Below are 14,493 nucleotides of genomic sequence, written 5' to 3'. Positions count from 1 at the left end.
GTGACGAAGTAATTGAGATATGTTCACGCCATACGATGTGAATAAGGGTATTATAATGATGGAAGTTTGTATGCTGCAAAATGATAGTTAAAAAAAAGTAAATTAAAATAAATAAATTCATACATAAAATTGAAATTTTACATTTGAAATACATTGCATTGCTGAAAATTTGAGACAGAATAGGTGACTTAAAATTAATAAATAATTAATTTCGTTTTGTGGTAATAACAATGTTACACATAAGTGAACTCATTTGATCTTAGCATTTAAGTGACGTTGAGAAATCAAGTAAACGAACTTAAAGAATAAAAATATTCGTAATTTTACAAAGGAAGAGAATCCCAAAACGTTTATGTTGTTCTCTTAAACAATCCTTTAATTCAAGTAAAGATTTTGAAAATTCATTAATTGCTTTCACATAACTAAATAAAATATATGTCGATCATATAAATTCATAATATAGAAAAAAAAAGAATAGTTTAGTTGACAAAAAGTAACGTTAGAAATTTCATATTGTTACGCTTAAATTTCATAGGTGAATAAAATACATTGTAGTTCCAATCAGGACGTGCTGTTGGGTTTTAAAATGGAAGCCCTCAAACTCCCAACATCACATCATATCCCTCTTCAATTTAGATTTGTGTTGGAAAAGTCATTAAACATCATTGTATTATATTCACCAAGTATGTAAATTGTTTAATTCTTAATTGTCTGTTGAAGCAATTTAAAGAATTTATCTTCTAATTTAAAATACTTAACTTAAATTTATAATTCAGATTTTCATTCACATACATAAGTTAATCACATATCACACTTCAATTAAGATTGCTATTTGGAATAACAATTAAAATATCATTGGATTGTTTTCACCAGAACCAGGCCTCGAAAAAAAACAAGTGTCCAAGAAGATGGACACGAAAGATGAAGAAGGAATTTCTTCCACAAGATGGACGGACGTGAGCTAGAATCAGTGAAAAATGCTAGATTCCCCAGATCACCGAAAGAAGCTAGTATTCCCCAGATCACAAGAAAAAGGTAAAATCACCTAATACAAGAAGATATGACTCCCAAAATGCGAAAGATGTCCATACCTCGTTATCTATTTTATTAATATATTGGAGGGAATGGGGAAACAACTTGATAGAGCAGCGATATCTCTCCCTTTTCCTGATTGAAACTGCTTACAAATAGAAAGTTGAAATCATCATAGTTTTATTTTCTAAAAGGTATAAAAAGTAAAACCAAACTTTAAATTTTATTTTTTTTAAAGGGGCAAATTTTAATATCAGTTAGCCTACCTTCATAGAAATCCAGTTCTGAAAAGCAATTATAAGACATTCATTAATTAAAATCAATGCATATTTGTAAAAAAAAAAATTATAATATATTCAAATAAACTACAATAATATTCTGAGCTAGTGCAGCGATTGAGAGATGAAAGATGTTCATTCTATAAACCTGTCCTTTTTATTTATTAATTAGGTCTTTACGCCAATGCGTGCAAAGACCTTTCAACGTAAGTCTGATTTGTTTTGCTTCCTCCACTAACGAACATTTATTGGGTTAATAAAACACACCCTTTTTACCGAACACTTTTCCACAAGAGAGTTAACTGTATACAGATTTTTTTCACAACTCCGAAACTGTCAAGAATATCGCTGATAGTTTTTTTTCCAAAATGTTCATTACATCCTCGGCCATTTTTGTCATTAAGTTTGCGAAACAAAGGGTCTATTCATTTTGTCCACAAAAAAAGGATAAAGGTCACAGGTCGAAATCACGTTCTTAGATTTAGATTTTTTATATTGCAGATGCTGTAACATATATGTTTCATAAAAGGCAGAATACAAAGCTTGCAAGTAGAATGACATAAAATACCTGGTGAATCATGTAAAAATTGTTTTGACAATTCACACATTGTTTATTTCGTTGAGTTAGTCCAAACATAGGCAAAAGCAGTTTACCAATGTACAAAGGTCAAATGAACCATAACAGTCATAGACAATAACTGTTTAGTGTCTTTAAATATCAGCTGTATTTGTACGAGGCTAGGAAACAAGATGTATGCGAGCTTTTAGCGAGCTATTACACCTGTTTCGAGCCGAGTACAAATACAGCTGATATTTAAAGACACTAAACAGTTATTGTCTTCATCCTGCAATTAATTCTGTATATTATTTGTATTTTGAAAGACACAAAAACACATGTTTTGAATTTATTTTCGATTTGAAATCCCTTGAGGCCCGTGTAGTAATACGATACAGTAATCACACACTCAGCTGAAGACGGGTTCGTAAAAAAGAATCTCGAATGGTCAACAATAATACATCGCTCAAGGTGATCGAATAATTATCTATTTTAACATAACAACTAATTTCAACAGTAAAAACAAATAACAAAACAATGTCCAATTTGAAACAGGAGTGTACGAGGAGTTGTCCTACGCTTCAGACTCGACATTCACTTAACATGCATGCTGAAATTGACATGGTTGTTTTTGTTACACAATCATATACATTCAAGTTTTGAAATCGATAGTTGTCATCGTAGAAAAGACTGCTGTTCATGTGTGTATGTTATCAAAAATTAGTGTGATACTTATTGCTCTAAAGAAATGTTTGAAAACAAACAGAACGTATAAAAGTAATCGTTAATTCGAAATTGATACGTCATTGGAATGCGACTGCAATACACATTTTGAGGTCACACAGGTTCAAACAATACTCAGTCCGGCAGTGGGCGGAGCTTTTAATCGATATCTGTATAGTCTACAGATACAGCATAGCGATATCTGTAGGGCTGTACCTGTATAGTACAACACCCAATTGCAGGATAAATATCTATACACAATCATTCCATACACAAAACGTCGTGTTATAATGGCTTATAGTATAGGAAAATATAGACAAACCCACACAAACAAAACATGTGCTCCTCTTTGTGAGCAAATTCACCGTATTGAAAGCCGTACTTTGACCTATAATTGTTTACATTTTACACATTGTGACTTGGATGGTGAGTTGTCTCTTTGGCACTCATATCGTACCACATCTTTTTATTTCTGTTTTCAAACGAGCCATGAAAATGAGGTTAAGGTTTAATGAAACATGCAAGTTAAACGGGTACATCTTACAACCATTCTATACACAAAATATAGTTGACATTTTGCTTTAAATATCTAACATAAGGACTTAAAAACGTAACTTTCTGGTGCAAGAAAATTGGTAACGTTAATTTTATTTAACCTTGATCTATAATCTATATAAAGAGGTCGAGGTCAGGTGATGTTTTTTTCCCTGAGAAACATGTAAACATTTTAGGGAACCCACATACCTAATAGTTAGTGTTACCCTATTACTGATAATATGAGAATGTATCACATTTCAAAAGAAAATAAACTTGATTTTTCAAGCATTCATAGAACCCTGACAATGAGATCAAGGACAATTGACAGGTAACGCACAGAAACTTCGTAACATAAGGTATCTACATACAAGATATGACGCTTCTAGGTCTTCAACCTTCTAAAATATAACGCTTTATACAAACAGTTTGCGCGATGCTGCAAAATAGTACTCCTTATGTCTCACATTCTGCAACTTATGTCGTTGGCGTGACAACAACCACAGCATGAATTGAAACAACGAATTACCCTTAACCCACACACACATCAAGTAATGGTTAAACCACATAAAATAATATTAAAATCATATTAAATAATGGCAAGATCATACCAAGTCCTCACGAAACCATTGCATGTAATATAAAGTAAAATAGAGGCGGCGAAAGATCCAAAAGGGGCATTCAAACTTAACTGATAACGCCAAGGCTAAAAAAAAAAGACACCAACAGACAAACAACAGTAAACACACAACATAGAAAACTAAAGACTGAGCAACACGAACCCCACAAAAAACTGTTAGTGATCCCAGATGCTCAGGAAGGGTAAGCAGTTTCTGATTCACATGTGGCATCCGTCGTTTCGCTCATATAAATGCAACCCCGGTGATATCTCTAATTCAGAAAAATTAACGCGATTTTAGTTGACATTTATTTGTGAAACAGATATTCCATAACGGCCAATCAACTCGTGATAGCGTCCTACAAATTGAAAAATCTCTTTTGTCGTAAAGTTTTGTTTTTTAACCAACCCTCGTTGCCAATTTCTAGAAGAAGGTCGAGACAAGAAGCAGACTTAAATGTATCTGCTGTATCCTTTATCTCAAATTTGAAGGGATAGATGTGTTCACTTAAGTCATTATATTTGAATTATTTAGTGAGAGAACACTATCTTTATAGCTAAAAATGCCGTTAAAGGATACTGCTGACTTTTCTTTTTTCTAAAATGTTAATATGAATAAAGGTAAAAGGCGGTAAGAAGAGTAGCACAAATGGTTGCCATAGGAATGCCAATTGTTTGTTGAAAACACGTCCTCCACACGTTACAAATGTTTCCACTCAAACATCTTGATAATGTCAGTTTCAGAGAATATTTTTATTGAATCAGAACGATGTTTTGCCGTATACGATATGTCCCATAAGACAAGATCCTTGAATCTCCGTTTGCCATTTATCTAAGAAACTACGAAGAACCAACTCATTCATCTTGTCATGATTGTCGCAATGGGGAATACTTTTGAAAAATGAGTTGTTTAATACTATTGCAAAATGAAAGATTCTTATATTGTATGTACTCTTAAAGATCTTTGGATTTTGTAGTATCCACATCTGATTCATGCCACCTCTAGAATAAGTAGTTTCAAATAATTTTGTAGCCCGACTTTGATTGCTGACAAAATTGATGTCAATTAAGAGATAACTGTATTGTATTTGAAGCTTTTAGGACGTCCATCGGAAGTTTTACTGTCGCAAATTTAGTTTACTTGGCGACGCGTAGCGGAGACAGGTAAACGGGTATTTGCGACAGTAAAACTACTAATGGACGTCCGCAAAGCTTCAAATACAATACAGTTATCTCTATTTTAATGCAAAACAAGTCCATAATTAAATTTTAATCATTATTTCAGTGTAAAATCTTCATTAAAGAAAATTCCGCGAAAAGATGTTATCTTCTTTGGTCCCTTCACTAGGTAACGTCGTAGGTATGCTTCCGGCGTCAAACATAAACACCGGGCGTTTTCTGGCTTCTGTGCCGCTTCAGAATGTAATAGAATTTGACAAAAAGAAGGTTTTTAGGTGCAACATGTGAGTTTTTGCCTAATTATTGTTGAAATTACATGTCAATACATTCAGCAATTCAAAATGTCGGCTTCCTTAGTTACAGAAAAGGAGATAAAGACAGTGAAGGAAGATACATTTCTTCATCTTTGATTGAAATTTAAAAAAACGGACACCACACCTATGATTATCCGGTGATTCTATATTGGTAAGTATCGTGGGGTATATTATTAGTTACACAGTGTGCAATTGTCCTAATACGAGAATTTATCAGGTCAATAAAATTCATATCGGGTGAGGTGAATCCTTCTTTATTACATAGGTACACCAATTTGATTTTCAATTCATATGGAATCATAGAAATATTGGCCTGAACTAACCTCCAAACCATCAATGATTCTGTAATGAGAAGTACCCAAATTGCATCTATGCTTAAATTTGCATCGTCAAAAGTCGAAAAACAGAGTTTTTGTTTATTTTTTTCAAATATTTTGAACAATTGGATAGTTGTCCGTGCTTATTCTTCCTTTTTTTAAGAAATGGATACTTGAAACATATTGTATTTGCTAATTTTAAAAGGATGACGTTTTGATGACGTCGCATGGCGACGTTTCAGTACATTTTGCTTTTTCAGTAAACACTTCATCTGTTGATAAATACTGTAAACGTTTTGTGTATACATAAATATATTTACCTATGTTGAAAGATGTGCATACTATCGGATCATAAAAATACAATTTGTTTAGTCTCTAGGAAATCTTGTAAGTTTTCTACTGCTATTTTTGCTAAATAGGTGCAATTTGGGTACCGTTACGTTATCTTTACATGTGGTATTTTGACTAGCGGCCTATCAAAGTGATCAAGTCTTTAATACTTAGTATTAAGATCCTACTTCCATTTGTCGATACAGAAAACAAATGCCAACAATAACAGCGTATTAGCTTAAAATTTATTTTATGAATTTAGCTTAAGATTTTTTTTATGAATTTATTTCAATCGTTGATTACATGTATCAACTTCTTCGTCTGTTGCATCCTTTCAGATTTCTTTTTTTGTTTTGAAAGGGAAGTGACTCCGTTATGCAATATTTTACAACTTGTCAGCTTTATGTTTTATGAACTTATTTTAACCTTTCATCATCATTTTCTTCCTCTGTTGACTCTTTTCACAATTTCCCCAACACCGTGTTTTTTTATAAAGGGTTGTGGCTTTTTTTTTCTGAAAGGGAAGTCACTCCTTACTAGCCCCATATGGTATATGAATTGTCAATACCTAATTCATTTATCATGCAGTTTTGGAATGTGACAAAAACGATGTTGTTTGGACTTTATCTGCGGGAACAACATAATTGTCGTAAAGGTAGGGAAAGGCATTTTGCAACACTTAAGTTTCAAAGGATTGGTGAAGTGTAAGTTTTTTTCAATTCTGATTTGTATAAACGACCTCATAGCCTCAATATAGTTGGAAAGAACATCTATGTTTTATTTCTTTAATCCCGTTGCCTGTTGTAATCTTCGACTAAATCATAAATATTAAGTTGAGTGATGACTATGTCGTATTGAGTAATATCAAAACATCATTAAGTATCGTAAAACAATATTATGTTAACACAAAATATCATCAAATTAAAAAAAAACATATAAAGTTACGTCAAAGAACCAAATAAAACAGTTGTGGCGTTTCGTTTGAGCGCTTTTTGGGTGTGTCCGATACCTTTTTCTGCTTACCTATCTATAATACTAAAATTACGAGGTCCAATTTGTCAGCCGTCATCACGTAAAAACGACGAATCAAAGAATTCAACTTTATACACAACTAATATAATACAAAGGTGTAGATTAAAAATTACACCACTCCAGGCCCTTTTGTTTTCCACGTAATTAATATTGCCAATAATTAGGAAGTTCCGGTTCGAGTCCGATACCGATATCAATAGTATAATCACCTGTTACCTATTACCTTATCTGTACGTTTCGCATCTGACAGGCGCACCACCAAACGGTGTATTCAGGATTAATATGCTATATACACTGGTCATAATCACAGGCATGGTTGACACTACTTAATTGTCAAATTGTTACCTATTGTAGTATTTTAATCCGTAAGACTTTCTAAGATAACAATACGAATACTAAAAATCTGGAAAGTTTCAATTTGTTAGCGGGCATGACGTAAAACAGCGAATCAAAGAATTCAACTTTATTTATAACTAATATAGGACAATGCTGTTGATTAAAAATACTCCATTCCAGGACCTTTTGTTTTCCAAATAATTAATATTACCAATAATTGATAAGTTCCAGTTCGACGGGTTCAAACAGAAATATTTGAAAGCAGAGAAAATTGTGTATCTTATAATCGGCATGACTTTATCAGATGACAGTACTGATACTAAAATAAGGCTTGCGCATAGTTATAAACTTTAATTCAGTCACGGACCCGCGATATCACGGGTGTGTTCTAGTGTTTTTTAAACATGTTAAAATTAAATTGAAATTTTAAGTAACGTTTTTCTCTTATACTTGGACAACAATTCAGAAGTATTGAATCGTTTAAATGTGTGCTTTTCGTTTTAAAGATATATTTCACTTTCGATCGTATAACGACCTCATAATTCAGAAGTATTGAATCGTGTGAATGTGTGCTTTTCGTTTTAAAGATATATTTCACTTTCGATCGTATAACGACTTCATAATTATAAGATTCATATGACTTCAAATTTGAGCGCTTTCAAATACTAGAATGAAATTCAAAACAGTGTGGCTGTGGCCATTGATTCACACATTAAATTCATCCATTGACTGGGACAATTTACGTGAACGTTTGTCTGTAACGACCACTGTTCACGACGTACCTACGATAGACATTTAAACTGTGGAATCACTAAAGGTTTCTTAACGCCTTTAATTATAAAATAATTCGAAAAATTAATCAGGAATAACCTTTATGTTTTGATTTATATAATTCATATAAATCAAAACATCGTGTTATTTCTGTTTAATTTTTCGAATTACTTTATTAAGGTGTTGAGAACCTTTGGTGACCCCAAAGTTTAAGTGTCTTTAAAAAGTACATAGTGACAGTGGTCGTTACATACAAACGTTCACCTAAATTGTCCCAGTCAATGGACGAATTTAATGTGTCAATCAATGGCCACAGCCACACTGTTTTGAATTTCATTCTATAAGTCGCAGATAGGCCAGTAAAAAAAACGCGGACAGACAAAAGAGTTTCGAAAACTTATACAAAGGCAACTAAAAATTCGTCAACACCTTTCTACCAAAAGCCAAAGGATGTAATCACACAAGCGCTGTGGAAGGATGCACAGTTTTCCCTGTCGAATTGCAAACCTACACAAGAAGCGTATCAAACACATCCAGATCTACCACAGAAAATCTTTTCATTTATAGAGTTTTATAGATATGAATGTAGACAAGTTAGATGCATGGTTTTATAAAAAAAAGCTAATCAGGAAATAATTACCTTTGACGGAAAAGCAGTAAAATTTGATTTCTTTCCATTTATCATTTACAGGTGAAGTTTCATTCTGAAGTCCCATTATCTGTAAAATTAGTCATACTTCATAAAACTATTTTTTTCAAAAAAACATTTTAGGTTTTCTCTTTCAAATTCATAATTATTCATTATCAAGATTGAAAGCTAAAATATAAGTTATAATTATGCATATATCTAAGGTCACATTGTTTGTAAAATAATAATAATTACGCCCTTTTGATGTTATGAAACGGTACAAACAGCTGAATCTAAGATCGTTTGTTTTCTAGATACTTTGTTTAAAAAAACGGCTTATATATATTTCGTTTGGTTTCTAACACCAAATCACTTCTGGTGCTTTAAACTTATGAGATAACTGACTTTACATTATTAAATAATAAAAAATGATTGCTGGATTTGTCTTAGGGACAAAATATGCTACTTCCATTTTAGACGTTATGCGTCATATGATCGTTGCCTGTAATGATTAAAAAAACATAAACGGTTGTAATCTATTTTCATGAAATAAGGAAGATAATGAATTCCTTGTACACAATGGTCTCACCGTGTTTCTTTTCAATAACATTCATTAAAAACTGTCCGGTCAGCAGTTTGAATTCCTGAATCCAAGTATATATACTACTATCATAGGATTGTTGACTTATCCCGACAACTCTAGCAATTTCAAAGCCCTCGACCGATTGTGGATGAACGATTCTACAACTGACAACGAGGCTGAAAACACTTACTTTGCAGCTAGACATGGTTACAATTCGTCTTTCAAATCGAACAAAGTAACGACCAAACCTTATAACACAGCCGTTTTTAATCACTGCCAATTGCAAAATATCCATGTAATCTTGACTGAACAAGGTTACTCAGCCGTAGACGTCAACACAACTTTGACAAAGTGTAAGATTTCTATGATAAACAAGAAAGCGGACGACTTTCATATGAAGTTCTTCCACATTGATCATCTTATTACAAGCAATAATAAAATCATCCGGATCCACAACGACTTTTCAGACCAGTACCTCTTGTTCGTCATCGATATGAATAGCTTAGAGTCAGTATTTGACATTTAAATCAGGATAGAACATTTTCGTGCGTGTCTTTTTATAGAAATAAGAAGGTGTGGTCTGAGTGTCAATGAGACAACTCTCCATACATGGCACAATGTGTAAAAAATAACCATTATAGTTCAAAGTACGGCCTCCAACACAGAGCATTGGCTCACACCGAACAGCCAGCTATAAAGGGCCCCAAAACGACTATTGTAAAACAATTCAAACAGATTATGAATAAAACTGATATACTTGTGAAACAATAGTAAATTCATTTAATCTCATGTAATTTCTTTCGAAAAAAAAAATGATAACAAAAATCATTCTACTCTCGAATAAAAGACCGATTCACCCGAGAAAAAAAGTACATTTATATAAACCGGATACTGTGAAAGTTGCATCTCTAAAAATCAAGTTTGTCACATAGTATTTTAATTTACCTGGACGCAATAATCTCCAGCGTGTTTCATATGCATCCTGGTATAGGCGTTCGCCTGAAAGAAATGAAGTCACAATTAAGATAATGCATTTCAAATTGATACAAGACATAAACAACCAATATGTCAATTGTTCGCGAACAATTGATAGGGTTTCCTTTTTATATTGTAAAAAATACACCCAAATTAACGCATAATACGCTGAAAGTTTAAAAACACATTAAACCGTTAAAATGAGTTTACAACACAAAATTCAATAACTTGGACAAGTCCTTGACCTAGTGACCTTTGTCAAGGTCATACATTAACAATGGTAAGTTTTAAGAGTTATAGCTATAATAATGTCTTCTCAGAGTTGTAATGGCCAATTAACACTGGTTACTTTCGTTGGTCATAATCCTACAATGGGGTCTTATAATCTTTTATGTCTAAATGTAGCAAAGAAACAATGGATGAGTTCTTAAACAAAATCCAGTCTTCTGTTTTTGTCGAACTATTACGGTTAGTGTGTTTAATCACTGATAAGTTATTGTTTTGTTTTGGGGAGATATCTCTAAGCAGACCTCATGTTATGATTCACAGTTGGCTGAAATATGCCAAAACGCCAACAGTTTCGATGAATAATGAACGTTGAGGAATGTTTTATACAGGTACTATGTAAAGGCAACAGTAGTATACCGCTGTTCAAAACTCATAAATCCATGGACAAAAAACAAAATCGGGGTAACAAACTAAAACAAAAAAAAAACAAAATCGGGGTAACAAACTAAAACCGAGGGAAACGCATTAAATATAAGAGGAGAACAACGACACAACACTAAAATGTAACACACACAGAAACGGACCAAGCATCAGACAAAATCCCACGAGAATAACAAATATAACATCAAAACCAAATACATGCATTTGGGATAGACAAGTACCGTGACACGTCTTATCGCAATGTGAAATAACACTCAAAAATAAGAGAAAACAAACGACGCAACGTTAAAATGTAACACACACAGAAACGAACAATAATATAACAATGTCCATATTCCTGACTTGGTACAGGACATACTATACCTGTCAAAAGTATAAATGTATAAATATTCACAAAGCATTATAGTAAATATCTTTTTAAGATAATGGAAAATCAATCACTCTGAAATGTGTTCGTGTCTATTTCTTAGAGACAAGGAATAAATATAATACCCTTCCCCGATTTAAAGGGGCAGTAGCTGTCGAATTCATATTCACCGATTTTAATCAAATTCTCATATTTGATTTATAACAATGTAAAACATTTATCCAAATTATTAAAAGTCTAAAATAAACAGTTATCAGGGCAAGGGCATGAAAATACGTAGCTTCGTGTTGTGCTTTTTTTTTAGTCTAGACGCTATCTATGATAATCTAATTAATTATCGAGTTGACCTCTAAAGACATCCGATGACCATATAAGCGATGTAAACATGTAATTCATAGAGTAAATATATGTAAATTAAGGGTGTGTAATACAAAGTTTCCCATTGAAACAGAAGATGGAGAAATGTACCACGAAATGAGAGAATTTGTCCGTTTTGTAAAGCTAGTTTTGGGGATGTGTACCACTATATATGTATATGTACCAATTATGAAGTTAAAGATTTAAGGGGGAAGTTCAAGGAAGAAGATTTTAAAAAAGTACTGGGCATGCTTAAATATTGTAATAATAATGTGCTGTCTAAGCTGTCAATTTTTATTCAAAAGGTAGAAAAGATGCTTGTCTGATTTAAAATTGCAATAAACAAAGATTTATTTCTGAAGATGTATAATTTAAAAATGTATACTGTATGTATTATGAAATATGTTGTGATTGATATTGTGTGTAATATGCTCCTGTTACGTAGTCTTCTGCGGTTGAGTTTTCTTTAATAAACTATGAAACTATAAAACTATGAAACTATGAAACTATATGATGAAGACATAATCTTTCAATCAATTTAATTGAGGTCTGGAGCTGGCATGTCAGTTAACTGTAGCAGTCTGTTGTTATTTATGTATTATTGTCATTTTATTTATTTTCTTTTGTTACATCTTCTGACATCGGACTCGGACTTCTCTTGAACTGAATGTTAATGTGCGTATTGTTATGCGTTTACTTTTCTACATTGACTAGAGGTATAGGAGGAGGATTGAGATCTCATAAACATGTTTAACCCCGCCGCAATTTTGCGCCTGTCCCAAGTCAGGAGCCTCTGCCCTTTGTTAGTTTTGTATGATTTTTAATTTTAGTTTCTTGTGTATAATTCGGAGTTTAGTATGACGTCCATTATCACTGTACTAGTATACATATTTTTTAAGGGGCCAGCTGAAGGACACCTACGGGTGCGGGAAATTCTCGCTACATTGAAGACACATTGGTGGCCTTCGTCTGTTGTCTGCTCTATGGTCGGGTTGTTGTCGCTTTGACACATTCCCTATTTCCATTCTCAATTTTATGTATATAGATATAAATAGATTAAGCAAACTCGAGCTGTTGGATTATTCTTTGTCTTTTTAATTTCATATTATAGATGAAAAATAAATGTTTATCCTCGTTTTTACCAGTATAAGAATGATTTTCTGTGGATCGAATCAGTCAATCAAATGATATACCTTTGTTTCACTTTCAATGTTGACATTCTTTTCCGTTAACTTTACACATACAATCCACGTGTTATCCATTTAAAGCTAATGAGTTAAATTGAAGTTCACATAAATACGGATTCAATGAGGTCGAATTATTCACTTGCAAGTGAATAATTCATAATCAATGTTTTTTTTAGCTTATTTTGACAACATTGAACCATACTGGCTGCTAAAAGCGATTTGTATTGCACTACTTGCATTTCATTAATGATTAAGCAAATAAAATGATATATTTGATTTTTTTATATATCTCGTAGCTAGTGTCCCTTTAAATGACCTTTTTAATCAAAAAAGAAGGTAACACATATGGCTGGAACATTTAAGTAACCCTAACAAATACTTGACACAACTTTTCTCCCTTTTTACGAACCAATTCAAAATTCAGAATGCAGAATTTTTCAACTATCTGAATAAAAATCCATCTTTTGGGTTATTGTGTTTTTTCTCTGTTTTCGTTGTTGATTCGTTGCTGTCTTGTTGACGAATATCTGAAATCTTTATTAATCATCAATAATATTAATGGCTATATTTCGGGTAATTAAAACACTCGTTTCATCGTATAAAATACAACTATTCATTAATCTGAACATAGAATGAGTACTTTAGATCGCGGATTATAAATGAAATGAAGCGATAAAAAAACTAAATGAAATTTTTTGTCCCGCATTTTCTAAAAAAACCGTATTGTATTTCAGTAAAGAACACAAGTTTCGGTCTGTCGTAAACACGAATCCTTTGAGAAATGGTAAGCATAACATGGATTGAAACGATTGTCAGTTTCAAAAGTGAAACTAGGGAAGGCAGCATCAGGTACGCCGATTTCGGGGATTGATTCGACTCTAACAAAAGTCTAATACAAGTTATGCGCTACTGTAAATCAGATTACATTGCATTTATCGTAGGCAGGTGAAGGAAGTCAACTTACAAGTTTTGGGATTGGATGTAAGGGTGCAATATATTTTTTATCATTTATCTATGAATAACTGCAATGTGTTTATTTACAATATAAATTATTTTTTTATAATTTTTTTCTTAAAATGTCTTGTACTAAGTCAGGAAAACGACCATTGTTATATTATAGTTCGTTTCTGTGTGTGTTACATTTGAGTGTTGTGTTTTAGTTGTGTCGTAGTTCTCTTATATTTGATGTGTTTCCCTCAGTTTTAGTTTGTAATCCGGATTTTTATTTCCTCAATCGATTTATGAATTTCAAACCGCGGTATACTACTGTTGTCTTTATTCAAACCTAATGAAATATGGCATGGATAACATAAACAAGCCTAGTTGCAAGTTGGTCGTGAAATAATTTGGATTTAATTTTTAAAACAGAATAATAATGAACTTAAACCACACATAACTGTTTTCTCCATGGTTTTTTTTTATCATAAAAGTGTAAAATTTAGACTTTGAAATGTTAGTCTGTCGCCGATGGTAGAATAAATAGTACCACTTTCCCTGTGAGTTTACATCTATGAAATGAGATCTTTTTGAATTTTATGCTTACCTGGTTATCTTAATTGTTATAAAAGATGTCATGTTATATTATATATGAAGTGTCAGGAATGCACACGAGCTGTTGATAAATGTAGTTCTTAAATTACGTTTCTGTACTCATTAAATTAAAGTTACCAGATTAAACAAGTTCGGTACGAATAAATATCGCAATT

The 14,493-nt window shown here is 32.5% G+C and overlaps 1 protein-coding gene across 1 annotated transcript in view; it reads right to left on the bottom strand.

Annotated features, from left to right (window-relative positions):
* The window catches only part of LOC143069320 (uncharacterized), a 164,561-nt gene that overhangs the window by 81,246 nt on the left and 68,822 nt on the right, over positions 1–14,493 (bottom strand). The window contains exons 16-18 of the mRNA XM_076243889.1: positions 10,178–10,231; positions 8,662–8,740; positions 1,299–1,316 (exon numbers count right to left, since the gene is read on the bottom strand). Of these exons, the coding sequence (XP_076100004.1) occupies positions 1,299–1,316; positions 8,662–8,740; positions 10,178–10,231 (151 nt within the window). The remainder of the gene's footprint in view (positions 1–1,298; positions 1,317–8,661; positions 8,741–10,177; positions 10,232–14,493) is intronic.

The sequence above is a fragment of the Mytilus galloprovincialis genome, chromosome 3, assembly GCF_965363235.1.
Source record: "Mytilus galloprovincialis chromosome 3, xbMytGall1.hap1.1, whole genome shotgun sequence".
NCBI lineage: Eukaryota > Metazoa > Mollusca > Bivalvia > Mytilida > Mytilidae > Mytilus > Mytilus galloprovincialis.
This window is presented reverse-complemented; position numbering and strand designations above follow the sequence as displayed.